The 27,345-nt window shown below is 38.5% G+C and overlaps 1 protein-coding gene across 5 annotated transcripts in view; it reads left to right on the top strand.

Annotated features, from left to right (window-relative positions):
- SLC2A13 (solute carrier family 2 member 13) overlaps window positions 1–27,345 on the top strand; it is a 371,468-nt gene that overhangs the window by 266,790 nt on the left and 77,333 nt on the right. For 2 of the 5 annotated variants that reach the window (XM_010595831.3, XM_064284386.1), the window contains exon 6: window positions 18,867–18,987. In XM_010595831.3, coding sequence (XP_010594133.2) covers window positions 18,867–18,987 — 121 coding nt within the window. Of the gene's footprint in view, window positions 1–18,866; window positions 18,988–21,300; window positions 21,526–22,110; window positions 22,505–27,345 lie in introns of those variants that run through there. The other 3 variants (XR_010321870.1, XM_064284388.1, XM_064284389.1) reach the window with 3 other exon arrangements.

The raw sequence follows: 27,345 nt of genomic DNA on the forward strand, positions 1-27,345 counted from the left end.
AACTGGGCTTTCTTGTAAATACTACAAGTTTAATGAAAACCTCTTGATTATTTTAATAGTATAGGGTTTGTATCAATGTAGCTTTATTGGTAATAAATCAGAAAGCCTGTTTTATTACACTGTTTTTTCCCAAAAAAATATTTTAGTAGTGGAATATAACTGAGAACATGGCCCACAGACCGTTTCCATCAGCATTACCTGGGATTCCTGTTTTAAAATGTAGATTCTTGGTGGGGATGGACTACCCATTAAGCAAGGTACTCACAGGCTTACTTGTGCTTATTTACTAATCTGCAGTGCACAGTTTCACCACATCAAAGTAAGCCCATGGGTACCTTACCTACTGGTTGATCTGCCCCTGATTCTTGGACACTACCCTAGATCTACTAAATTAGAATGTCTGGAGGAAGGGTGTGGAGCATGTGCATTTTAAACAAGCTTCCCAAGTGGTACTTACGCACACAAACTTCTGAAAATTGCTGCTGTAGTAGAGTCACGAGAAGGAAAGTCATTATTTTACTTTTTATATCAAACGCCACTATCAACTGGTTAGTGTTCCTTATGACATCAGTATTTTTGAGAAGGCTGTTTATCCAACATACGTCCCTTCACTTATTAAGGAAATTGTATCAGCATTGCAAAACTTAACAGTACGCTTGGTTAAAAGAGACTTTCCTTGAAACGTAAAGAATGTGCCAAAACCGCACAGTACACTGGGGAAGATCCTGTCATCCAAAGCCTTCCTGTGTTGGACTCAAATCTAGGGTGCGGTAATGAATGATTTGACAACTGTAATGTTTTTGAATACTAACGTATGTCTAATAAAACACCTGTAATGAGAGGAAATAGGTAGTTCATGATAGTTTATGCTTTAAAAGTGTACGGTAGGGGCGGGGCCAAGATGGCTGACTAGGTAGAAGCTACCTTGGATTGCTCTTGCAACAAAGACTTGGAAAAACAAGTGAATCAGTCACATACATGACACTGTACGAACCCTGACCATCAAACACAGATCTAAAGAGTTGACCGGAGAGACAGAGACTGAGAACGAACAACCACGGGGAAGCAACGACTAATTTTGGAGCCTGGAGCCAGCGTCCCAGTCAGGAAACCTTGGCACCGGGCTTTGGACTGGGCACAGGGGAGCTGAGCACGGCATCCTGAGATGGTGCAAACACAGGATGCAGCCCTAGCCCCCAGAAGTGACCCCGGGGGAAGCCCACGCAGTGCACGCAGGCAGCGCTGCGACGCAGCTGACAGGAGGAGAAGTCACCGGGAGGCAGCCACTGATTTTGGAGCCTGGAGTGCGGTTTCCCAGCCAGGGAACCTTGGCATTGGGCTTTGGACTGGGAGCGGAGAAACTGACCATGGCTTCTGAGACAGCACAAGCACAGGACGCAGGCCTGACCCTCAGGGGCAATCTCGACCCAGCCAACGCACACAGGCTACACACCCCTCGGGAATCTCAGGTAAAACAGTCATCACCAAACAAGATAAGTAACTTTGTCTATGTTCTGGGTTGCAACTCTCTCCTATTTATCTGATCCCTCCCCTCCCCTTCCCAGGTGGCTTCATTAACACTGGAATTTCCTGAACCAGAGAGTGAACTGCTCTGCGGTTTTTCTTCTTTTTTTTTTTTTTTTGGTCTTTTCCTAACCCATTCTCCTGGCCTGAGAGAATCAGCTACAAAAAACCCAGGGACCAAAAATCCTTCCCTAATTGGACTAAAAATGTAGAACCAGCTCCAGCCAAGCATATGAGATCCACAGTCTTGGGCTTTCATCCCTACAAGGAACAAGGTGGCTATTATAATGCAAAGGCAATTCTGATAGGGATCTGACTGTAATTGTTTTAGCGGATTACTGAAAAAGCAAAGTTTCCCAGGTCTGATATCTCTGTGTAATCAACAGAGCCCTCACTGACCCACAGTGGGGAACTGAGGGCTGAAGCTCCCCCCAGACCACCTAGCCTCCTGCCTTAGGGGTCTAAGGATGGTGACACCTACCAATCTGTAGAGGTACTTGCACTGGGTGCCTAAGGTACAGCTTCAGAGCCCACCCACCAAAGTGCGTTAGGAAAAGAGACACACCTACCTCACTGGCACTTGGCAGAACCCTGTCAGCATCCTGCCCGCCCTGGAGTGTGACCCCCTGCTGCTACTAGAATGTGGTGCACACCACTATCACCACTACTCCTCTAGGTGGATAGGTAACAGTCTGCACCACACACTTGATGACCCAAAATGAGATTCTACTCAAGAATAGTGAACGGACTCTTAGGCTTATATATCTGGTAACAGCCCAAACCAGCTGGTTATAGGACATAAGTGAGTCAAGGGCTACAAAAATCAAGACAGCGCAATCTAGTAGCCCATCTACATATATTGAAAGAAAACAAAACAAGATAAGACTCAATGAGCAAATACAAAATAAATCACTACAATATCTTAGAGATGGTTCAGAGACAGCAGTCGATATCAAACCACATAAAGAAGCAGACCATGATTGCTTCTACAACTCCCCAAACTAAAGAATCAAAATCTTTCCCAAATGAAGATACAATCCTGGAATTGCCAGGTGCAGAATATAAAAAACTAATTTACAGAATGCTTCAAGACATCAGGGATGACCTCAGAAATGCAATAAGGCAATCCACAGAAAAAGCCAAGGAACACACTGATAAAGCAGTTGAAAAACTCAAAAAGATTATTCAACAACATAGTGGAAAAATTAATAAGTTGCAAGAATCCATAGAGAGACACCATTCAGAAATCCAAAAGATTAACAATAAAATTACAGAATTAGACAACACAATAGGAAGTCAGAGGAGCAGACTCGAGCAATTGGAATGCAGAGTGGGAGATCTGGAGGAGCAGGGAATTGACACCAATATAGCTGAAAAAAAATCAGATAAAAGAATTTTTTAAAAAAAGGAAGAAACCCTAAGAATCATGTGGGACTTTATCAAGAAGAATAACTTGCTTGTGATTTGAGTCCCAGAACAGGGAGGAATAACAGAAAACACAGAGAGAATAGTTGAAGATCTGCTGACAGAAAACTTCCCTGACATCATGAAAGACGAAAGGATATCTATCCAGGATGCTCATCGAACCCCATTTAAGATTGATCCAAAAAGAAAATCACCAAGACATATTATCATCAAACTTTCTAAAACCAAAGATAAAGAGAAAATTTTAAAAGCAGCCAGGGAGAAAAGAAAGGTCTCCTTCAAGGGAGAATCAATAAGTTCAATACAAAAATCTCTTGGATTCCTCTACATCAACAAAAAGAACACCGAAGAGGAAATAACCAAATCAATACCATTCACAGTAGCCCCCAAGAAGATAAAATACTTAGAATAAATCTTACCGAGGATGTAAAAGACCTATACAAAGAAAACTACAAAGCTCTACTACAAGAAATTCAAAAGGACATACTTAAGTGGAAAAACATACCTTGCTCATGGATAGGAAGACTTAACATTGTAAAAATGTCTATTCTACCAAAAGCCATCTATACATATAACGCACTTCCGATCCAAATTCCAATGTCATATTTTAAGGGGATAGAGAAACAAATCACCAATTTCATATGGAAGGGAAAGAAGCCCCGGATAAGCAAAGCATTACTGAAAAAGAAGAAGAAAGTGGGAGGCCTCACTCTACTTGATTTCAGAAGCTACTATACAGCCACAGTAGTCAAAACAGCCTGGTACTGGTACAACAACAGGCACATAGACCAATGGAACAGAATTGAGAACCCAGATATAAATCCATCCACATATGAGCAGCTGATATTTGACAAAGGCCCAGTGTCAGTTAATTGGGGGAAAGATAGTCTTTTTAACAAATGGTGCTGGCATAACTGGATATCCATTTGCAAAAAAATGAAACAGGACCCATACCTCACACCATGCACAAAAACTAACTCCAAGTGGATCAAAGACCTAAACATAAAGACTAAAACGATAAAGATCATGGAAGAAAAAATAGGGATAACCCTAGGAGCCCTAGTACAAGGCATAAACAGAATACAAAACATTACCAAAAATGATGAAGAGAAACCCGATAACTGGGAGCTCCTAAAAATCAAACACCTATGCTCATCTAAAGACTTCACCAAAAGAGTAAAAAGACCACCTACAGACTGGGAAAGAATTTTCAGCTATGACATCTCCGACCAGCGCCTGATCTCTAAAATCTACATGATTCTGTCAAAACTCAACCACAAAAAGACAAACAACCCAATCAAGAAGTGGGCAAAGGATATGAACACACATTTCACTAAAGAAGATATTCAGGCAGCCAACAGATACATGAGAAAATGCTCTCGATCATTAGCCATTAGAGAAATGCAAATTACAACCACGATGAGATTCCATCTCACACCAACAAGGCTGGCATTAATCCAAAAAACACAAAATAATAAATGTTGGAGAGGCCGCAGAGAGATTGGAACTCTTATACACTGCTGGTGGGAATGTAAAATGGTCCAACCACTTTGGAAATCTATCTGGCGTTATCTTAAACAGTTAGAGAACTACCATACAACCCAGAAATCCCACTCCTCGGAATATACCCTAGAGATATAAGAGCCTTCACACAAACAGATATATGCACACCCATGTTTATTGCAGCTCTGTTTACAATAGCAAAAAGCTGGAAGCAACCAAGGTGTCCATCAACGGAAGAATGGTTAAATAAATTGTGGTATATTCACACAATGGAATACTATGCATCGATAAAGAACAGTGACGAATCTCTGAAACATTTCATAACATGGAGGAACCTGGAAGGCATTATGCTGAGTGAAATTAGTCAGAGGCAAAAGGACAAATATTGTATAAGACCACTATTATAAAAAAAAAAATCTTGAGAAATAGTAAAAAGTGAGAACACATACTTTTGTGGATACGAAGAGGGGAGGGAGGGAGGGAGAGGGTTTTTTATTGATTAATCAGTAGATAAGAACTGCTTTAGGTGAAGGGAAAGACAACACTCAATACATGGAAGGTCACCTCAATTGGACTGGAACAAAAGCAAAGAAATTTCCGGGGATGAAATGAATGCTTCAAAGGGCAGCAGAGCAAGGGCGGGGGTCTGAGGACCATGGTTTGAGGGGACTTCTAAGTCAATTGGCAAAATAATTCTATTATGAAAACATTCTTCATCCCACTGTGAAATGTGACGTCTGGGGTCTTAAATGCTAACAAACGGCCACCTAAGATGCATCAATTGGTCTCAACCCACCTGGAGCAAAGGAAAATGAAGAACACCAAGGTCACATGACAACTAAGAGCCCAAGAGACAGAAAGGGCCACATGAACCAGAGACCTACATCATCCTGAGACCAGAAGAACTAGTTGGTGCCCGGCCACAATCGATAACTGCCCTGACAGGGAGCACAACAGAGAACCCATGAGGGAGCAGGAGATCAGTGGGATGCAGACCCCAAATTCTCATAAAAGGACCATACTTAATGGTCTGACTAAGACTAGAGGAATCCTGGCGGCCACGGTCCCCAGACCTTCCGTTGGCACAGGACAGGAACCATCCCCGAAGACAACTCATCAGACATGAAAGGGACTGGTCAGTGGGTGGGAGAGAGATGCTGATGAAGAGTGAACTAATTATATCAGGTGGACACTTGAGATTGTGTTGGCATCTCTTGTCTGGAGGGGGAATGGGAGGATAGAGAGAGAGGGAAGCTGAGAAAATTGTCACGAAAGGAGAGACTGAAACGGCTGACTCAATAGGGGGAGAGCAAGTGGGAGTACGGAGTAAGATGTATGTAAACTTATATGTGACAGACTGATTGGATTTGTAAACGTTCACTTGAAGCTTAATAAAAGTTAAAAAAAAAAAAAAAAAAAGAAGTTCAGACTATTCAGCAGAAACCATGCAGTCAAGAAGGCAATGGGATGACATATATAGAGCACTGAAGGAGAAAAACTGCCAGCCAAGGATCATATATCCAGCAAAACTCTCTCTCAAATATGAAGGCGAAATTAAAACATTTACAGATAAACACAAGCTTAGAGAATTTGCAAAAACCGAACCAAAGCTACAAGAAATACTAAAGGAAATTGTTTGGCCAGAAAACCAATAATATCAGATACCAGCACAACACAAGGTCACAGAACAGAACATCCTGATATCAACTCAAATAGGGAAATCACAAAAACAAATTAAGATTAATTTTAAAAAGAAAAAAACGCTCAAAACGGAATCATTGAAGTCAATATGTAAAAGATCACAATAATCAAAAAGAGGGACTAAATACAGGTGGCATAGAACTGCCATATGCAAAGGGATACAAGGCGATATAGGACAATACAAGTTAGGTTTTTGCTTAGAAAAATAGGGGTAAATATTAAGGTAACCACAAAGAGGTATAACAACTTCATAAGTCAAAATAAAAAGCAAGAAAAACGTAATGACTCAGCAAACATAAAGTCACCTACTATGAAAATGAGGAACACACAATTTACAAAGAAAAACGTCTCAGCACAAAAAAGTAAGTGGAAAAATGAAATTGTCAACAACACACAAAAAGGCATCAAAATGACAGCACTAAACACATACTTACCTATAATTACGCTGAACGTAAATGGACTGAACGCACCAATAAAGAGACAGAGAGTCTCAGACTGGACAAAGAAACACGATCCGTCTATATGTTGCCTACTTAGACTTAGAGACACAAACAAACTAAAACTCAAAGGATGGAAAAAATATATCAAGGAAAAAAGCAGGAGTAGCAATATTAATTTCTGACAAAATAGACTTTAAAGTTAAATCCACCACAAAGGATAAAGAATGACACTACCTAATGATTAAAGGGACAATTGACCAGGAAGATGTAACCATATTAAATATTTATGCACCCAATGACAGGGCTGCAAGATACATAAAACAAACTTTGATAGAACTGAAAAGTGAGATAGACACCTCCAAAATTATAGTAGGAGACTTCAACACACCACTTTCGGAGAAAGACAGGACTTCCAGTGAGAAGCTCAATAGAGACACGGAAGACCTAATTGCTACAATCAACCAACTTAACCTCAGAAACTTATACAGAACACTCCACCCAACAGCTGCAAAGTTTGATTTTTTTTCTAGCGCACATGGAACATTCTCTACAATAGACCACATATTAGGTCATAAAACAAACCTTTGCAGAGTCCAAAACATGGAAATATTACAAAGCATCTTCTCAGACCACAAGGCCATAAAAGTGGAAAGCAATAACAGAAAAATTAGGGAAAAGAAATCAAATACATGGAAACTGAGCAATACCCTGCTGAAAAAAGACTGGGTTATAGAAGACATTAAGGAGGGAATAAAGAAATTCAGAGAGTGCAATGAGAATGAAAACACTTCCTATCAAAACCTCTGGGACACAGCGAAAGCAGTGCTCAGAGGTCAATTTATATCGATAAATGTACACATCCATAAAGAAGAAAGAGCCAAAATCAGAGAACTATCCCTACAACTTGAACAAATAGAAAGTGAGCAACAAAAGAATCCATCAGGCACCAGAAGAAAACAAATAATAAAAATTAGAGCTGAACTAAATTAATTAGAGAACAGAAAAACAATTGAAAGAATTAACAAAGCCAAAAGCTGGTTCTTTGAAAAAATTAACAAAACTGATAAACCATTGGCCAGACTGACTAAAGAAATACAGGGAAGGAAACAAATAACCCAAATAAGAAACAAAATGGGCCACATCACAACAGACCCAACTGAAATTAAAAGAATCATATCAGATTATTACGAAAAATTGTACTCTAACAAATTTGCAAACCTAGAAGAAATGGATGAATTCCTAGAAAAACGCTACCTACCTAAACTAACACAATCAGAAGTAGAACAACTAAATGGACCCATAACAAAAAGAGAGATTGAAAAGGTAATCAAAAAACCCGCAACAAAATAAGCCCTGGCCCAGATGGCTTTACTGCAGAGTTCTACTAAACTTTCAGAGAAGAGTTAACACCACTACTACTAAAGTTATTTCAAAGTGTAGAATATGATGGAATACTACCCAACTCATTCTATGAAGCCACCATATCCCTGATACCAAAACCAGGTAAAGACACCACAAAAAAAAAAAATTACAGACCTATATCCCTCAAGAACATAGATGCAAAAATCCTCAACAAAATTCTAGCCAATAGAATTCAACAACATATCAAAAAAATAATCCACCACAACCAAGTGGGATTTATACCAGATAGGCAAGGCTGGTTTAATATTAGAAAAACCATTCATGTAATCCACCATATAAATAAAACAAAACACAAAAACCACATGATCTTATCAATTGATGCAGAAAAGGCATTTGACAAAGTCCAACACCCATTTATGATAAAAACTCTCAGCAAAATAGGAATTGAAGGAAAATTCCTCAACATAATAAAGGGCATCTATACAAAGCGTTTTTTTATACAAAGCCAGCAGCCAACATCACCCTAAATGGAGAGAGCCTGAAAGCATTTCCCTTGAGAACGGGAACCAGACAAGGATGCCCTTTATCACCGCTCTTATTCAACATTGTGCTAGAGGTCCTAGCCAGAGCAATTAGGCTAGACAAAGAAATAAAGGGTATCCGGATTGGCAAGGAGGAAGTAAAATTATCTCTATTTGCAGATGACAGGATCTTATACACAGAAAACCCTAAGGAATCCTCTAGAAAACTACTGAAACTAATAGAAGAGTTTGGCAGAGTCTCAGGTTATAAGATAAACATACAAAAATCACTTGGATTCCTCTACATCAACAAAAGGAACATTGAAGAGGAAATCACCGAATCAATACCATTCACAGTAGCCCCCAAGAAGATAAAATACTTAGGAATAAATCTTACCAAAGATATAGAAGACCTATACAAAGAAAACTACAAAGTACTAGTGCAAGAAACTAAAAAGGAGCTACTTAAGTAGAAAAACATACTTGCTCATTGATAGGAAGACTTAACATAGTAAAAATGTCTCTTCTACCAAAAGCCCTCCTCTATACATACAATGCACTTCCGATCCAAATTCCAATGACATTTATTAATGTGATGGAGAAACAAATCACCAACTTCATATGGAAGGGAAAGAAGCCCCGGATAAGTAAAGCATTACTGAAAAAGAAGAAGAAAGTGGGAGGCCTCACTCTACCTGATTTTAGAACCTATTATACAGCCACAGTAGTCAAAACAGCCTGGTACTGGTACAACAACAGGCACATAGACCAATGGAACAGAATTGAGAACCCAGATATAAATCCATCCACATATGAGCAGCTGATATTTGACAAAGGCCCAGTGTCAGTTAATTGGGGAAAAGATAGTCTTTTTAACAAATGGTGCTGGCATAACTGGATATCCATTTGCAAAAAAATGAAACAGGACCCATACCTCACACCATGCACAAAAACTAACTCCCAGTGGATCAAAGACCTAAACATAAAGACTGAAACGATAAAGATCATGGAAGGAAAAATAGGGGCAAGGTTAGGAGCCCTAATACAAGGCATAAACAGAATACAAAACATTACCAAAAATGGCGAAGAGAAACCAGATAACTGGGAGCTCCTAAAAATCAAACACCTATGCTCATCTAAAGACTTCACCAAAAGAGTAAAAAGACCACCTACAGATTGGGAAAGAATTTTCAGGTATGACATGTCCGACTAGCGCCTGATCTCTAAAATCTATATGATTCTGTGAAAACTCGACTATAAAAAGACAGACAACCCAATCAAGAAGTGGGCAAGGGATATGAACACACACTTCACTAAAGAAGATATTCAGGCAGCTAACAGATAAACATGAGAAAATGCTCTCGATCATTAGCCATTCGAGAAACGCAAATTAAAACTACGATGAGATTCCATCTCACTCCAACAAGGCTGGCATTAATCCAAAAAACACAAAATGATAAATGTTGGAGAGGCTGCGGAGAGATTGGAACTCTTATATACTGCTGGTGGGAATGTAAAATGGCACAACCACTTTGGAAATCTATCTGGCATTTTCTTAAAAAGTTAGAACTACCATGCAACCGAGAAATCCCACTCCTCAGAATATACCCTAGAGAAATAAGAGCCTTTACACGAACAGATATATGCACACCCATGTTTATTGCAGCTCTGTTTACAATAGCAAAAAGCTGGAAGCAACCAAGGTGTCCATCAACGGATGAATGGTTAAATACATTATGGTATATTCACACAATGGAGTACTATGCATCGATAAAGAACAGTGACCAATCTGTGAAACATTTCATAACATGGAGGAACCTGGGAGCATTATGCTGAGTGAAATTAGTCAGAGGCAAAAGGACAAATATTGTATAAGACCACTATTATAAGATCTTGAGAAATAGTATAAACTGAGAAGAACACATACTTTTGTGGTTACGAGGGAGGGAGGGAGGGAGAGGGTTATTTACTGATTAGTTAGTAGATAAGAACTACTTTTGGTGAAGGGAAGAACAATACTCAGTACATGGAAGGTCAGCTCAACTGGACTGGACCAAAAGCAAAGAAGTTTCCGGGATAAACTGAATGCTTCGAAGGTCAGCAGAGCAAGGGCAGGGGTTTGGGGACTATGGCTTGAGGGGACTTCTAAGTCAATTGGCAAAATAATTCTATTATGAAAACATACTGCATCCCACTTTGAAGTGCGGCATCTGGGGTCTTAAATGCTGACAAGCGGGCATCTAATATGCATCAATTGGTCTCAACTCACCTGGATCAAAGGAGAATGAAGAACACCAAGGTCACACAATAACTATGAGCCCAAGAGACAGAAAGGGCCACATGAACCAGGGACTTACATCACCCTGAGACCAGAAGAACTAGATGGTGCCTGGCCACAACCGATGACTGCCCTGACAGGGAGCACAACAGGGAACCCCTGAGAGAGCAGGAGAACAGTGGGGTGCAGACCCCAAATTTTCATAAAAAGAGCAGACTTAGTGGTCTGACTGAGACTAGAGGAATCCCAGCGGCCACGGTCCCCAAACCTTCCGTTGGCCCAGGACAGGAACCATTCCCGAAGACAACTCATCAGACATGGAAGGGACTGGACGATGGGTTGGAGAGAGATGCTGATGAAGAGTGAGCTTCTTGTATCAGGTGAACACTTGAGACTGTGATGGCATCTCCTGTCTGGAGGGGAGATAGGAGGGTAGAGAGGGTTAGAAACTGGTAAAACCGTCACCAAAGGAGAGACTGGAAGGAGGGAGCAGGCTGACTCAGGGGGAGAGTAAGTGGGAGTATGGAGTAAGGTGTATATAAGCTTATATGTGACAGACTGACTTGATTTGTGTACTTTCAGTTAAAGCAGAATAAAAATTATTTTAAAAAAAAGTGTATGGTATGACAGGACAGAATAAATTATTTATTTTAAATTGTATTCCTTAAATTAAGTCATAATCCCTTCCCTTGAAGAGTTTATAATCTCAAAAGGGTTTTTAACCCAGGCTGATCACCCCAATCACTTATTTAAGGTTCAGATATATGCTCTTCATCTTCTGTGTAATAAAGAGTGTAAAGGTGTAATACTTCCATCAAAAATAGGTTAAAATGAAAATAAAGCTGTGATTAACAAGGGCAAACCTAAGCTATTAAGAACATTGTTATCTAAAAGAATGGTCAATTCCCCATATTTTTCCAGGTTCCTTGGCCACTTTTAGAGATGGATGCAAGCACATTTATTATCTGTATTATAAAACTTTCATCCAGGATATTTGTACTATGCTAATCCCAAGACCCCCGCGTGTCTGTCAGTTTGCCATACTGTTGGGACTTGCATTTTGCTCTGAGGCTGGAAGCTATGCCACCAGTATTCAAATACCAGTAGGGTTACCCAGGATGAACCGGTTTCAGCTGAGCTTCCAGACTAAGACAGACTAGGAAGAAGGACCTGGCAGTCTACTACTGAAAAAAATTAGCCAGTGAAAACCTTATCAGTAGCCCAGAACATTTTCTGATATAGTGCTGGAAGATGAGCCCACCAGGTTGGAAGGCACTCAAAAGACGTCAGGGGAAGAGCTGCCTCCTCAAAGTAGAATCAACCTTAATGCCATGGATGGAGTCCAACTTTTGGGACCTTCATCTGATGATGTGGCATGACTCAAAATGAGAAGAAACAGCTGCAAACATCCATCAATAATTGGAACATGAAACGTAGAAAGTATGAATCCAGGAAATTTGGAAATCATCAGAAATGAAATGAAATGCATAGACATCAATATCCTAGGCATGAGTGAGTTGAAATGCACTGATACTGGCCATTTTGAATCAGACATTCATATGATCTATTATGCCGAAGATGACAAATTGAAGAGGAATGGCCTCACATTCACCATCAGAAAGAACATCTGAAGATCTGTCCTGAAGTACAGTGCTGTCATTGATAGGATAATATCCATACGCCTACAAGAAGACCAGTTAATATGACTATTATTCAAATTTACGCACCAACCACTAAGGCCAAAGATGAAGAAATTGAAGATTTTTACCAACATCTGCAGTCATGCAGTCAAGATGCATCGATAATTACTGGCAATTGGAATGCAAAACTTGGAAAAGTAGTTGGAAAATATGGCCTTGCCAATAGAAACAGCACTGGCGATTGCATGATAAAATTTTGCAAGACCAACAACTTCTTCATTGCAAATACCTTTTTTCAACAACATAAACAGCAGCCATAAATGTGGACTAGCCAGATGGAATGCACAGGAATCAAATCGACTGCATCCGTGGAAAGAGACAAAGGGGAAGCTCAATATCATCAGTCAGAACAAGGCCAGGGGTCGCCTATGGAACAGACCATCAATTGCTCATATGCAAGTTCAAGTTGAAGCTAAATAAAATTAGAACAAGTCCCCAAGACCCAAAGTATGATCTTGAATGTATCCCACCTGAATTTAGGGACCATATCAAGAATAGATTTGACACATTGAACAATAATGACCAAAGACCAGATAAGTTGTGGAATATTGTGGAATGACATCAAGAACCTCATACATGAAGAAAGCAAGGGGTCATAAAACAGATAGGAAAGAGAGAAAAGACCAAAATGAGTGTTAGAAGAGACTCTGAAAATTGCTCTTGAATGTAAAGTAGCTAAAGTGAAAGGAAGAAATGATGAAATAAAAGCTGAACAGAAGATTTCAAAGGGCAGCTCAAGAAGACAAAGTATTATAATGAAATGTGCAAAGACCTGAGATAGAAAACCAAAAGTGAAGAACATGCTTGGCATTTCTCAAGCTGAAAGACTGAAGGGAAAATTGAAGCTTTGAGTTGCAGTATTGAAAGATTCTATGGGGAAAATATTCGGTGACACAGGATGCATGAAAAGAAGATAAAAGGAATACAGAGTCACTGTACCAAAAAGAATTGGTCAACATTCAGCCATTTCGGGAGGTAGCATATGATCAAGAACCAATGGTACTGAAAGAAAAGGTCCAAGCTGCACTGCAAGCATTGGTAAAAAACAAGGCTTCAGGAATTAACAAAATAACAATTAAGATTTTTCAACAAATGAATGCAGCACTGGAAGTGCTCACTGGTCTATGCTGAGAAATTTGGAGGACGGTTACTTGGCCAACCTACTGGAAGAGATCCATAATTGCACCATTCTAAAGAAAGGTGATCCAGCTGAATGTGGAAATTATTGAACAGTATCGTTAATATCACACAGAAGTAAAATTTTGCTGAAGATCATTCAAAAACAGCTGCAGCCGTGCATTGACAGGGAACTGCAAGAAATTCACGCTGGATTCAGAAGTGGTTGTGAAACAAGGGATATCATTGCAGATGACAAATGGACCCTGGCTGAAAGTAGAGAATACCAGAAAGATGTTTACCTGCGTTTTATTGACTATGCAAAGGCATTTGACTGTGTGGATCATAACAAATTATGGATGACACTGTGAAGAATGAGAATTCCTAAACACAAAATTGTGCTTATGAGGCAGTCGTTAGAACAGAACAAGGGGATACTGCATGGTTTAGAGTCAGGAAGGATGTGTGTCAGGATTGTATCCTTTCACCATGCCTATTCAATCTGTATGCTGAGCAAATAATCTGAGAACCTGGACTATATGAAGAAGAATGGGGCATCAGGATTGGAGGAAGACTTATTAACAGCCTGAAATATGCAGGTGACGCAACCTTGCTTGCTGAAAGTGAAGAGGACTTGAAGCACTTACTGATGAAGATCGAAGACTACCACCTTCATTGTGGATTATACCTCAATATAAAGAAAACAGAAATCCTCACAACTGGGCCAATAAGCAACATCTTGATAAACAGAAGAAACTGAAGTTGTAGAGGATTGCATTTTACTCAGATCCACAATCAGTACCCATGGAAGCAGCAGTCAAGAAATCAAAAGATGCATTGCATTGGGCAAATCTGCTGCAAAAGATCTCTTTAAAGTGTTAAAAAGCAAAGATGTCCCTTTAAGGACTAAGGTGCACCTGACCCAGCCATGGTGTTTTGAGTTGCCTCATATGCATGTAAAATCTGGACAGTGAGTAAGGAAGATCAAAGAAGAATCGATGCCTTTGAATTATGGTGTTGGCAAAGAATATTGAAGAACCAGGAACTGCCAGAAGAATGAACAAATCTTTCTTGAATGAAGTACAACCAGAATGCTCATTAGAAGCGAGGATAGCAAGACTTTGTCTCACATCCTTTGGACGTGTCATCAGGAGGTACCAGTCCTGGGAGAAGGGCATTGTGCTTGTTTGGTCAAGTAGCGGGTCAGTGAAAAAAAGGAAGACCCTCAATGAAATAGTTTGACACACTGACTGCAACAATGGGCTCAAGCTTAAGACCAATTGTGAGGATGGCCCAGGACCAGGCAACGTTTTGTTCTCTTGTACATAGGGTCACTATGAGTTGGAACTGACTTGATGGCAGCAATAACAATCCCATGATCTCAATTGGATTGATTTAGGTTTTTATTTTTCAAAAAAAATAGTCAATATTGCAAATATATTATGGTCCTATGGTCCATCCTTAGAAACTCTGGTGGCATAGTGGTTAAGCGCTACGGCTGGTAACCAAAAGGTTGGCAGTTCGAATCCAGCAGGTGCTCATTGGAAACCCTATAGCACAGTTCTACTCTGTCCCATCCAACAGATACTATCTGGGAGCTGCTATATGCCAGGCACTAGAATTGGACACAAGTAAGTTCCAGGCGTATCACATTAGAGTTTACATTCACCATGGGAAACAGATTGTTTATTAAGTGTTATGAAAGAAGACTTACCATGTTCTTGCACGTTGTAAGATATCAAAGTTTCCTAGTTGAAAAATATTCAGAATATATTCTTACCTGTCCCACAGCAATACTTTATAGAAGCAATTTGGGAAAATACTTAGGGACCCAGGTTCTTTTATAAACAGGTTAACATAGAACTTGTGGTTTGTTTTGCTTTTGTTTTTTGTTTTGTTTTGTTTGAGGAGAGAGGAATGGTTTTCATAACAGAACTAACATATCTCCTCTCTTCATGAGGGATAGACCTTTTTTTGTTTGTTTTTCAATTCAGGGCTTGATAAATGTAATGCCTTAAAGTATTACTAGTACTAGTTTGAATTTTAATCCAACAAGGAGAAAACAAGCTGTGATTTCAGGTCTGTGGCTTTACTGAGCCAGTTTGGCAAGACAGACTTTTGGTCTTACTTCAATCCTCCTGTTCCTTCAACTCTTTTCTATTTTGAAAGCATACTGCAGCTATCCCCGATGATCATGATAGTATAATAACTAACATTTTATAGCACTTTCAGCATTACAAAAAGCTTTCAAATACATTATGACATTTAAAATTCACTGCAATTTTGCAAGGTATTTTCATTAAGGCCTTTTTTACAGAAGAGAAATTGTACTTTGGAAGGTCATGTGCCTTGTCCAAGATCACAGTCAATGAACAGCAGAGATAGAACACCAGTCTTCTGATTTCAAGAGCACCATGGCCCCACAGTGCTTGACTTGACTTATTCCTATACCTTAAACTTGTACATCTCAACTGTTATTTAATTTCATGCCCACACAGTTGTCCATAGTTCTTCTATCCATTCCTTTAATAAAGTTTTTGACTATATCTTAATTAAAAAAAAAAAATCTTAATTATCTTAATTAGCTTTACTGTATTTGTACACAAACAACACATGCTTTCTCTGTTTGCCAACCGTGCCCTCCCCTCATGAGGTATTTTTGTAAGCGTGCTATGCTAATTTTTTTTTCACAGCAACCTGTAAAAAAAAATTGACGCAGTGGTGCTTATGAAAATAGCTCGTGAGGGAAGGGCACAGTTGGCAAACGAAAGTAGGAGACACAGGTTTTTTCCGTAAAAGTGTAATTAATAAAAGCTTTGCTACCCAAGGTAACTCTGGTGGTGTAGTGGTTAAGAGCTACGACTGCTTACCAAAGGGTCAGCAGTTTGAATCCACCAGGCGCTCCTTGGAAACTCTATGGGGGCAGTTCTACTCTGTCCTGTACGGTCTCTATGAGTCGGAATCGACTCGATGGCAACGGGTTTGGTTTTTTTTTTTTGGTTTGTTACCCAAAGAAGATATACAAATTGCCGAAAAACACGTGAATAGATGCTCAACTTCATTAGTTATTTATTAGGGAAATTTAAATCAAAACCACAGCGAGATACCACTTCATTCTCACTAAAAAAAAAAAAAACTCATTGCCATCAAGTCAATTCCGACTCACAGTGACCCTATAGGACAGAGTAGAACTGCCCCATCACACTCACTGTTTTTTTTTAAATAAATGGAAAATAACAAGTATTGGCAAGGATAAGGAGAAACTGGAACCCTGATATATTACTGGTGGGAATGGAAAATAGTAGAGCCTTTGTGGAAAATAGTCTGGAAGTTCCTCAAAAAGTTAACCATAGGACTACCATATGACCCATTACTTCCACCCTTAGGTATACAGGCAGTCCCTGAATTACAAACATCTGACTTACTTACGCGTACTTAAAAACCAATCTCTGTAATACCTATTATATTAAAAATTCAAGGTACATACAATGGTTCATAATAACAAACACACAACTTTGTGACGCACATCAAAACATTATTACTATTACTGTACTGTGTTAAAGAGGTTTCAGTGTATCTGGAAGTGTTTCTTTAATGTTTTTTATGCATAGAAAGGTACACTATATACTATAAACTAAGACAAACAGTTGACTAACAAACATTAAATACAAACCATACCTAACTGTTCCAACTTTACGTATAAATTCTACTTAAAGACAGGCTTAGGAACGGAACTCCTTTGTAATCCGGGAAATGCCTGTATACCCCAGATACTTAAAAACAGGGACTCAGATACATGCTTGTACACCAATATCCATTGCAGCATTATTCTCAGTAGCCAAAAAGTTGAAACAACCCAAATGCCCATCAACATATAAGTAGATAAAAGTGTAGCCTATACATACAATGGAATATTATTTAGCCATAAAGAGAAATGAAGCTCTGATACATGCTTTTACATGGATGAACCTTGAAAACATTTTGCTGAGTGAAATAAGCCAGACACAAAAGGGCAAATATATGATCCCACTTACATGAAATATCTGGAATAGGCAAATGCATAGGGACCAGAGTTTATTAGTGACTACCAAGTAGGAAGAGGGGAGAATGGGAAGTTATTGCTTAAGTGGTAGTGAGTTTCTGTTTTTCTGTTTGAAGAAGTTTTGGAAATAGTGGTGATGTTTGCACAACATTGTGAATGTAATTAATGTCGCTGAATTATACACTTCGAAATGTTTAAAATGGAAAATTTTCTTATGTATATTTTACCACAAATTTTTTTTAAAAAATCCTTGCCACTGTATAAATGTTCTACCTGAGTTTCATATTTTAAACATATTGCCCCATTCAGATAAACAGTGCCAATTAATATGGCAGTATTTTCTTTCTCCTTTCTTCTTATGACCCTTTTTTGTGTATCCTTACAATGTCTGTTGTTCTAGCAACTTGCAGACTTTCTTATTTACCATCAGGATTTCTATCAGACTTATAAAGGGGCCCTTTAGATATGAATAATCACCTTTGCCTACTGCCGTTGAGTCGATTCTGACTCATAGCAATCTTATAGGACAGAGTACAACTGCCCCATAGATCTTCCAAAGAGCAGCTGGTGAATTCAAGCTGCTGATCTTCTGGTTAGCAGCTGATCTCTTAACCTCTGTGCCACCAGGGCTCCAATCATCATTACTATACCTTAACATCAAAGATAAATATTCCATTTTTAAGAACGACAGGAAAGACAAATAAATACATATAATTTATCAAGTCTAGCACTTAAAGCCTTTAAAATGGTACCCTTTTTAAATAAAGAAGTCTCAACTGTTTTAAAAATATTGTTTGTTGCTTTTTAATTTACTGGTTTAGGTCATGCTCGATCACTGCTGTTAGAACAATTTCTTAACCCTGAAAGGAACAGTAGGTGGAAACCTGCTGCCTTTCACATTTTCAGCATGTTGGGTACTCATTGTTGGTTACAGTAATTGATTTTGAGACCGTTAGTAGTCCATGGTGTTTTTCTGTTTTGTTTTAGAAAATCTCTTCCCGTCTACTGCGTGGCTAGTATTTGCTTTGAATTTCACTCGTCACGTCTCACATGAATGTGCTAATGACTTTTTCTGATAATTTGTTTCTATATTACGGGCATTTTTTTTTTTTTTTTAAATCCAGGGAAGATAAATCAGTGTGTTTTCTCAGAGGTATGTCTTGCCAAACAAACATAGTGTGCTTTGGAAGAATATGGTCAACTACCCTATTTTCTGATGTAAACCTTTTTTTTTTTTTTTCCTCTTCTTTTAAGGTACTACCGTTGCACTCATTATTCTTGCTTTGGGATTTCTGCTGTCAGCCCAAGTTTCTCCACTCATCACTTTTAAACCAGTTTCTCCTTCAGGTCAAAACACTACTTGCACGAGATACAGGTGAGATTTCATTATGTTCCTCTTTCTGTACTTAACTCTGGTCACTTTTCTGTTTGCTTTTTTCTAAAATTTGAGATGTATAGAAGCATACCGGGTACCCAGCCTTATGGGGTAAGGGAAGATGAAGAACAGCATGTGCAGACATGACAGTGAAGGTTTTTAAGGAAAAGTAAGCTGTAGACACAGTGTTCGTGATGTTTCTCTGGAAATTAAAATTAGGTATTTATACAGAATCTAAGCAGGAATACTGTTAAACTATTTTTTAAATCATATATGATTTGATGATGTCTGTATTACAGGTAAAATAAATAACCTTAATCAGATACTAAATGTTTCCAAGATTCATATGCCTGATACAGTTGATTATCATCTGGAGTTTCTAACAATCTTACCTGAGTTCTGCAGGTATCCTCTCATTCACTTAAGAAGATAAGAAAGTCTCCCTCACTACTAGGGCTCTTCCAGAGAATTAGAAAGTGTGAAGAGTGCTGGAAGAGAGAAATGTGTTCTCGTGGCCAGCTATAGGCATAAGAGCACACTGAGCCTAATGTACACACTATGTGATAAGTGGATGAATCGATAGATGGACTGAAGAATGCATAAATGAGTTAATAAATGATTAAACAGGTTTATTAATATATTTTGCAGAAGAGTTTCAAAGATTTTGACATCATTTTGGTTGAAAAGACTAACAACCCCTTTAAAACAGGTAGATAGAATAAAGCCTAGCTTTAATTTTTCAAAGGAAAGGTAGTAATCCTCAGCCTCTACTAGACTCTGATACAAGTCTCAACTCATTCAGCAAATGATTTAAAAAGTTGGATACTTCTATATGAAATTGAAGTATTACATCAATACACTAAAGCTGGATGCTGGAGCATCTTTTTGAATTTGAATTAATGGTGGCTTCTCATTACAATGATGAGGAAGGTGTATATTGTCACACCTCCACAGTCACAAATTGTGATATCTGCATGCCTTTGGAAAAAGAACCATTATAGCTCCTCTTTTGTCTTAGTAGAAGCCCTGCTGGCACAGTGGTTAAAGCACGGCTGCTAACCAAAAGGTTGGCATTTGGAACCCACCAGCTGCTCCCGGGAGAAAGATGTGGCAGTCTGCTTCCATAAAGATTGTTGTTGTTGTTGGGTGCTGTCGAGTCAGTTCCGAATCATAGTGATGCTATGCACAACAGAAGGAAACACTGCCCGGTCCTGCACCATGCCCACAATCGTTGTTATGCTTGAGCCCGTTGTTGCAGCCTCTCTGTTAGTCCATCTCGTTGAGGGCCTTTCCCTTTTTCGTTGACCAAGCATGATGCCCTTCTCCAGGGACTGATCTCTCCTGACAATGTGTCCAAAGTATGTAAGATGCACTCTCGCCATCCTTGCTTTTAAGGAACATTCTGGTTGTACTTCCTCCAGGACAGATTTGTTTGTTCTTTTGGCAGTCCGTGGTATATTCAATATTCTTTGCCGGTACCACAGTTCAAAGGCATCAGTTCTTCATCAGTCTTCTTTATTCATTGTCCAGCTTTCTCATGCATATGATACAATTGAAAATACCATGGCTTGGGTCAGGCACACCTTAGTCTTCAGGGTGACATCTTTGCTTTTCAACACTTTAAAGAGGTCTTTTGCAGCAGGTTTGCCCAATGCGTGAAAGAGATGATAGTTGCATGGCTATGGTGGTGATGCTGGCAATAAAAAAGTAGACAAATTCTTGATATATTTAGGAGAGAAAAATCAACAGTGAATACAAATAAGTAGATTAGTTATGGGCATGAGAGGACAGAGTATTTGAATGATTCCAAATTTCTGTATGAGTAAGTGGTATAAAATAAATGATGGAATCATTGAAACGAGATGAGGTAATTGGGTGAGGAAAGCTCGTGGGCCCATTTCAGTTATGTTGCATCTTAGGTGTCCGTGAGACATCTTAAGTAAGGGTATTGAGTGGGTATTTGGCAATAGTGGCCAGTAGTTGAGAGTTACGAGGTGGATAATTATCATCCATACGTGATAAATCCATAGACGTGAGTGACATTGGGTTCCTAACGGTGATCTTTATTAAGACTCTAGATATCTTTGTAATTCCACCAGTAGTTCACTAATCAAATGGACAGCACTTCCTATTCCCCATGCTTTTTGCCCAGCATAGAATCACAGACGATTCATACTGAAAGGGACCTTTAATGTAATTCAAACCTCTTATTTCACATTTGAGGAAACTGAGATCCAAAGAAGTCACATTTCTCTCCCAGGGCAAACTGACTAACTGCTGTTCTTTAGAATTCTCTTATCTTGTCTCCATAAGGAAGGAGTCCTGGTGGTGCAGTGGTTAAGTGCTTGGCTGTTAACCAAAAGGTCCAAGGTTTGAACCCACCAGCTGCTTCGCGGGAGAGAGATGTGGCAGTCTGCTTCCGTAAGTATTAACAGCTTTGGAAACCCTATGGAGCAGTACTGCCATGTCTTATAGGGTCACTATGAGTGGAAATCAACTTGATGACAGTGGATAGACTCCGTAAGGGCCAGCTTCTTAGTTCACACAGTTCTTCAGGGCTTTTAGTTAATATGAAATCATTGAGCTTTCCCTTCTATTCCTTTCAGACATCACTCTTCCTGTCTTGGACCAGGGAGACAGCTTGTCAGTTAAAATAGCTTGAGCAATTATGCAATCTTACTAATTTAATGATGCCCTTTTCCTCTTTATTTCTAAATCCCAAGAGGTTACCTCCTAAATACAGTTATTACTATATTCTAGTCCCTTTTAGAGCGGGAACTGACGGAAGGGACTGAGCCTCTAACTTACCGTGTTTTCGTTTCAAAATTTCTCAATTGAGAGTCTTATCAGAATCATCTGAGGAGGTATTTAAAGCTACCTATCCCTCCTTCACACAGATTGCCTCACCAGAACAGTGAATTGTAGTTTAGAAACACTCCCCAGGTAGTCCGATACACCCTCCATTAAGAACCACTACCATAACTTTCCTATTTTTTTTTCCAACTGCCAGCCTACTTTCTTCCTTTTTTTTTTCTTTTTAAACAACATTAAACCAAGAGCTACAAATGTAACCAAATGCAGTTGCTTTTCTATAAAGTAATATTTTCATGTTTTCCTCTCCAGATGAAGTTTCAAAACCTCCAGTTGTTGCTTTATCCACAGCCCTCCTTACGGTGGTGACACTAGTTTTGAGAAACAGTATGCTCCCAGCTAATTAGGTCTCTTCAAAATTAATTTACAATAAATATAATTTTGCATTCACCACACTGTTTTTTCTTTTTGCCAACCTCGTATGATTTAATGGACATCAATGACAGGCAGTACTGTTTGGATTCAATCATGAGATTATTATGCATCCTTGAAAATGTACAAAAAACCCTTTTTTCTCCCCCAGTATTTGGCATCTTAGTGGCAATTTGACTGTGTTTTCAATAATTCTCAGAACACTGACAGTGAATATAGTATTATATTACGAATTCAAATTTTTCCATCCTAGTTTAATTGTAACCTATTTAGATTTTTGTTTTTGTTGTTTTCATTTTTTTTTTTGCCCTGATGGTGCAGGCTAATATGCCTTGAGGTTCGTATTAATGAAAGTACAGAGGAAGAAAATATGTATCTGTTGACTAATATTCACATACCCACTTGAGATAAAGTTTAAAAAACCTGTTGCCATCAAGCTGATTCCAACTCACAGTGACCCTGTAGGGTAGACCCTATAGGACAGAGTAGAACTGTTCCATAGAGTTCCCAAGGAGCAGCTGGGGGATTCTAATTGCTGACCTTTGGTTAGCAGCCGATCTCTTAAACCACTTTGCCATCAGGATCCCATTCAGTGGACAAGTCCCCTTTATTCTCTAACAATAAAATAAAACATGGAACAAACCAATAATTTTTGCCACAAATTTTTCACTGGAATCTTATAAGCATTTCATATCTATTTGTTGTGCTGTGTAAAGTGCATGTGGATTTTAATCTGATTTTCTCAGAAACTATTGAATATAGTCACAATTTCTGTGATATTAGGAAGGCTTTAGGTCCATAAAGGGAAATTTGACCAAAGATCTCCCAGAATGTTATCAGAGACTGATTCACTTTTATTTCACCCCTAAGAGCTTGGTTATTTCCCATGAAAACACTAATTTATATGACTACATGTCAGATCAAAACACTATTCTTTACCAAGCTAGCTTTTTTGTTCACTTATTAACAAATAGTATTAGATAATTAGTGACCATCTTGTGCATCTTACCTTACCCACATTCACACAAACCTGTGCTGCAGTACTTTCTAAACATGCTTCCCCTGTAATTGAAGATGGATTATGTAACATTTACTAACATTGCATTAATTTGGGATGGCAGGGGATAAAAAGGTAAATAATACGTCCTCCCCATCCTCTGGGAGGTTTCAGTTTGTAGAAAAGAAAGATGCTTGAACACAATTGCCTATAATCTGTATTTCAGTACAAAGGGAGTTAATACCATTCCTTTTGGTTCTTGACACAGTGAAATTGATGATTTTGTCATTTTGGGAAGGTAAGCTTTGAAAACACATTTTTAAACTGTGTAGAAGTAGTTTAATTTACAGTAATCAGTGACGCAAAGCTCAGCCTGTCTTAAATATTCTGCATTACTAGGTAGCTGATGATACCATTCATCCTTCACTCTACTGCCTTCCGCTTGATACAGCTTAGAGTAATTGTCATTTTTCCCCATGGGCATCTGTACTCCAAGCTTGTTACTTCTTGGCATATAGTATTGATGATCATGTCATTCTTGTGGTATTTTCACCCTAGAACAGTGTTTTTTGGAATGGTGGCATACATTAGAGTCAACTTGAAAGTGGATCAATAAAATCTCTAACCTCCATACTCCAAAATATGCACTGCTTACTTTTACAGTTACTAATGTTGTAAACAAAATCATTGCCAGTAGCCCAGCTGAGATTAGAATTCAATTTTTTAAACTTCTTATTCTCCTTTCTTTTGTTTGCTTTCCCTTAAGTCTGATATATTTTTTGTTATAAATCCATGCTGATTAGTCTTATTAATTCAGGAATAAAACTATAATTTTTTTATAGAGAGAACTTAGTATTTTCTAATTCATCCATTTGGAAGTAAATGGAATCTTTATTTTAATTGATTACTGTTTACATAAACATTTAATTCTACTGTCATATGTACCAGTAATAAGTAAACATTAAATTCTACTGACATATGTACCTGTAATAAGAAGTATGAATTTTGTCCTAAAAAACTCTGTCCTAAAAATCATGTGAGAAGAACGGAGCCCTGGTGATGGAGTGGTTAAGAGTTGGGCTGCTAACCGAGAGATCGATTGTTTGAATCCACCAGCCACTCCCTGGAAACGCTATGGGGCAGTTCTACTCTGTCCTATAGGATCGCAATGAGTTGGAATCAACTAAACGGCAAAGGGTTATTAAGAAGAATAGCATTATTAGATTTGTATTTCCCAAAGAACTCCCTCGCAACAGAGTGAGATGGATGAAAGCGTCTAAGAATCTAAATTAAGACGTAAAGTGAAGGGACAGGATGTTGTCAGGTCTTAGTTACTGGAATGACTTGTAACATTATTTGTTAATTTTGATTAGCTATTCCATATCAATGATGTGTCATACCAAAAAGGAAATTTGTAACTTGAAAGCAAGAATTATGTCTTCTCTCCTCATTTATTTTTTTTTCCTGCTCTGCTATCATCCTAACAACTAACGTCATGTATATAAGTACATGTTTACTGATTTAATAAAGTATTGACACATAATAACCGTATGTGCACATGACTCTCATGTTGATTTATATGTTTTCCTTAGTTTGTAACTTCCATAATTACGTGAAATAGTTTGGAAATTCAATAGGGAATTTTTCTCCCAATCTCAAGCATACATCTCCTAATTAAGAGTTTTCAAACAAGCCCCTTGCAGTGCCCTGTAGATTTTCTTTGAGCCTAGATATACACTGATAATGCTTTATTTCCATCTGATTGGATTCTTGCGTTTGACTTTCAGCACTTGTCCATTTTGTTCTAAAGTAAACTCAACTTGAATTTTCAAATAAAATATGGAAAGATGCAAGTTTCAAAAGATTTTCAACTGCAAGATTAAAGTAAAATAACATATATTAATAATAAAAACAGAAGAAAGAAGTAATACCCTTCTGAAGGAATATGAAAGAGAAAAATTTGAACAGAACCTTGAAACCTAAGCAGGAAAAAAGTGAGGGAATAAGCATATACTTCTGAAAGTAACTTTGGATCTACAAAATCTTTGAAGATTAAAGTGTTAAAAAGACAAAAGCAACAAATTGAACAAATACCAGAAAAAGCCAACAAATTTACACATAAATGAAACTGAAATAAAAATGAATCTAGGTGAGTTCAAGAGAGGCAAACTTGATAATTATCCTGTCAGAGAGAAATTGGAGCAAAAGAAATTGTAGCACTAAAAAAAAAGAATCTTAACCACTCAGTTACCCTATAAGGAAGAGTCACAGAGGAACAATTTACCATCTCAATCAGAGAGGCGTCAAGGTAAGATAGATACAGTCATGAGCACCTCAAGAAACAGAATCACAAAGCAAAATAAACTTGACAAGCTAGACCAGTCATTGTTCTCAGCATTAGCGGGCTTGAATCTCACAAATAAGAGGCAGGTGCCCAGCCCTGGAGGCTCAGCCACTCCTGGATGGGTGAGATTAATGGCATGAAGCATTAACTCTTTAAGGCTTTAGTAGCTGGAAGGAACCAGAGTGCTAATTAAATACCCTGTTCCCTACCAAGCGTTGTCTGAGTCACTAGGGAGGATCAGCATTGCGGATTTGCAATCATATGTGCACACAGACACTATTAGGAACTCTTTCCCACTTTTCATTCTTTGTTTTCGTTCACATTACTGTGTACTAACCATGTACCAGGTATTGTGCTGGCTGCTAAGGAAACAAAGCATGAGCTGTAACCTCTGATCAGGAGTAGACAATATATTAGAAAGACTTTTATTTACAGTGTGAACCCACACTTAAGCCTGGTATCTTTAGAGAGATGTTGGACTTGAGTAGAAACTGATGATATTGCAGGGTGTATTTTGAAATAAGCAAAAATATTTTTTAAGCATTTGGAAAAAAAATACTTTTGTTATCAGTTAGGAATTATATTTGAGTGTATATAACAGAAGAATCCAAAATAGCAGAAGCTTAAGCAAGATAGAAATTTATTTCTCTCTCATGTAAAATAAATTCAAAGGTAGGGAGCTCAAGACAAGTGACCTCAAGTTACTTGAGAAGAAGATCCACCTATCATGTGTGTGATACAGACCAGAAAAAGGAAAAAAGATGGAAGGAGCGGCCCTCCCCAGCCAAATCAGTTCCCGTTCAAGTCTTCCTGAGATTCCTCACAGTACTTCTCAATGGCCAGAATTAGTCCCATGGCCATGTCAAGTTGTAACAGAGAATGGAAAGTGTGTTATTTATTCAGCAGTTGTGGGGGTGGACCACAGTGTACCCAGTTAAAAATCAGATTATTTTACAAAAGAGGAAGGAAAGAAGGGATCTAGGAGTAGACCACTGATAGCCTTTGTCACAACAGTAGAGTTAGGCAAGCTGGTAACTTTATGGGACATTTTTGAGTGGTTCTGTTAGAAGGAAGGATGAGTCATTTCACCAAATAGAGCTTTACTGAAGTTCATGGTGTAGTTTTTTTTAAATAAAGTTTGGAAGTCTAAGGTCAGCATTGCAGGTAGAAGGAAAGGTGTCCCTCTTAAGTTATTTTACTTTTAGCTTTGCAGGAGAGAAAGTATCATTAAAATCTTTCATTTGTTCTATATCCTTGACCTTTAAAGCCAGTGAAATAGTTGCCCTTCATCATATTTGCTCAAAATGAGTGATTTGCTGAGCTGTTCAAAAGGAATAGTTATGGCAGCTGTCATTTACTATGTACTTACCATTGTGCTAGGAGCTTTATATGGATTATCTTTTTTATCCTTCAGCAAGACTGAGGCACATGATATTATTTTCCCCGTTTTACCAATGACACTGAGACTTAGAAAAGTTGTGACTTTTAGAAGGTCATATGGCTTACCAGACTGTAGAGTTGAGCTTTAAACCTAGCTCTTCACTGCTACATTCTTTCATTCTAAAATTTACCAATTAAGCAGTGGGCTGCTAGCCCCAGGGCAGGGCGTCCCATACCCTTTGGGTAGTGGACAAAAATTCCTTGTGATCCAAAGCTAGTAGGTCTAAAAATACCTTTGTTAACATATTTTCACCAATCAGTGAAATCGAGATTGGTTTTATGAGAAGTCTTTCTTGTGACTTGTAGCCTATTTGGGACTCAAAGAGATTTATTA

The sequence above is a fragment of the Loxodonta africana genome, chromosome 4, assembly GCF_030014295.1.
Source record: "Loxodonta africana isolate mLoxAfr1 chromosome 4, mLoxAfr1.hap2, whole genome shotgun sequence".
Taxonomy (NCBI): Eukaryota; Metazoa; Chordata; class Mammalia; order Proboscidea; family Elephantidae; genus Loxodonta; species Loxodonta africana.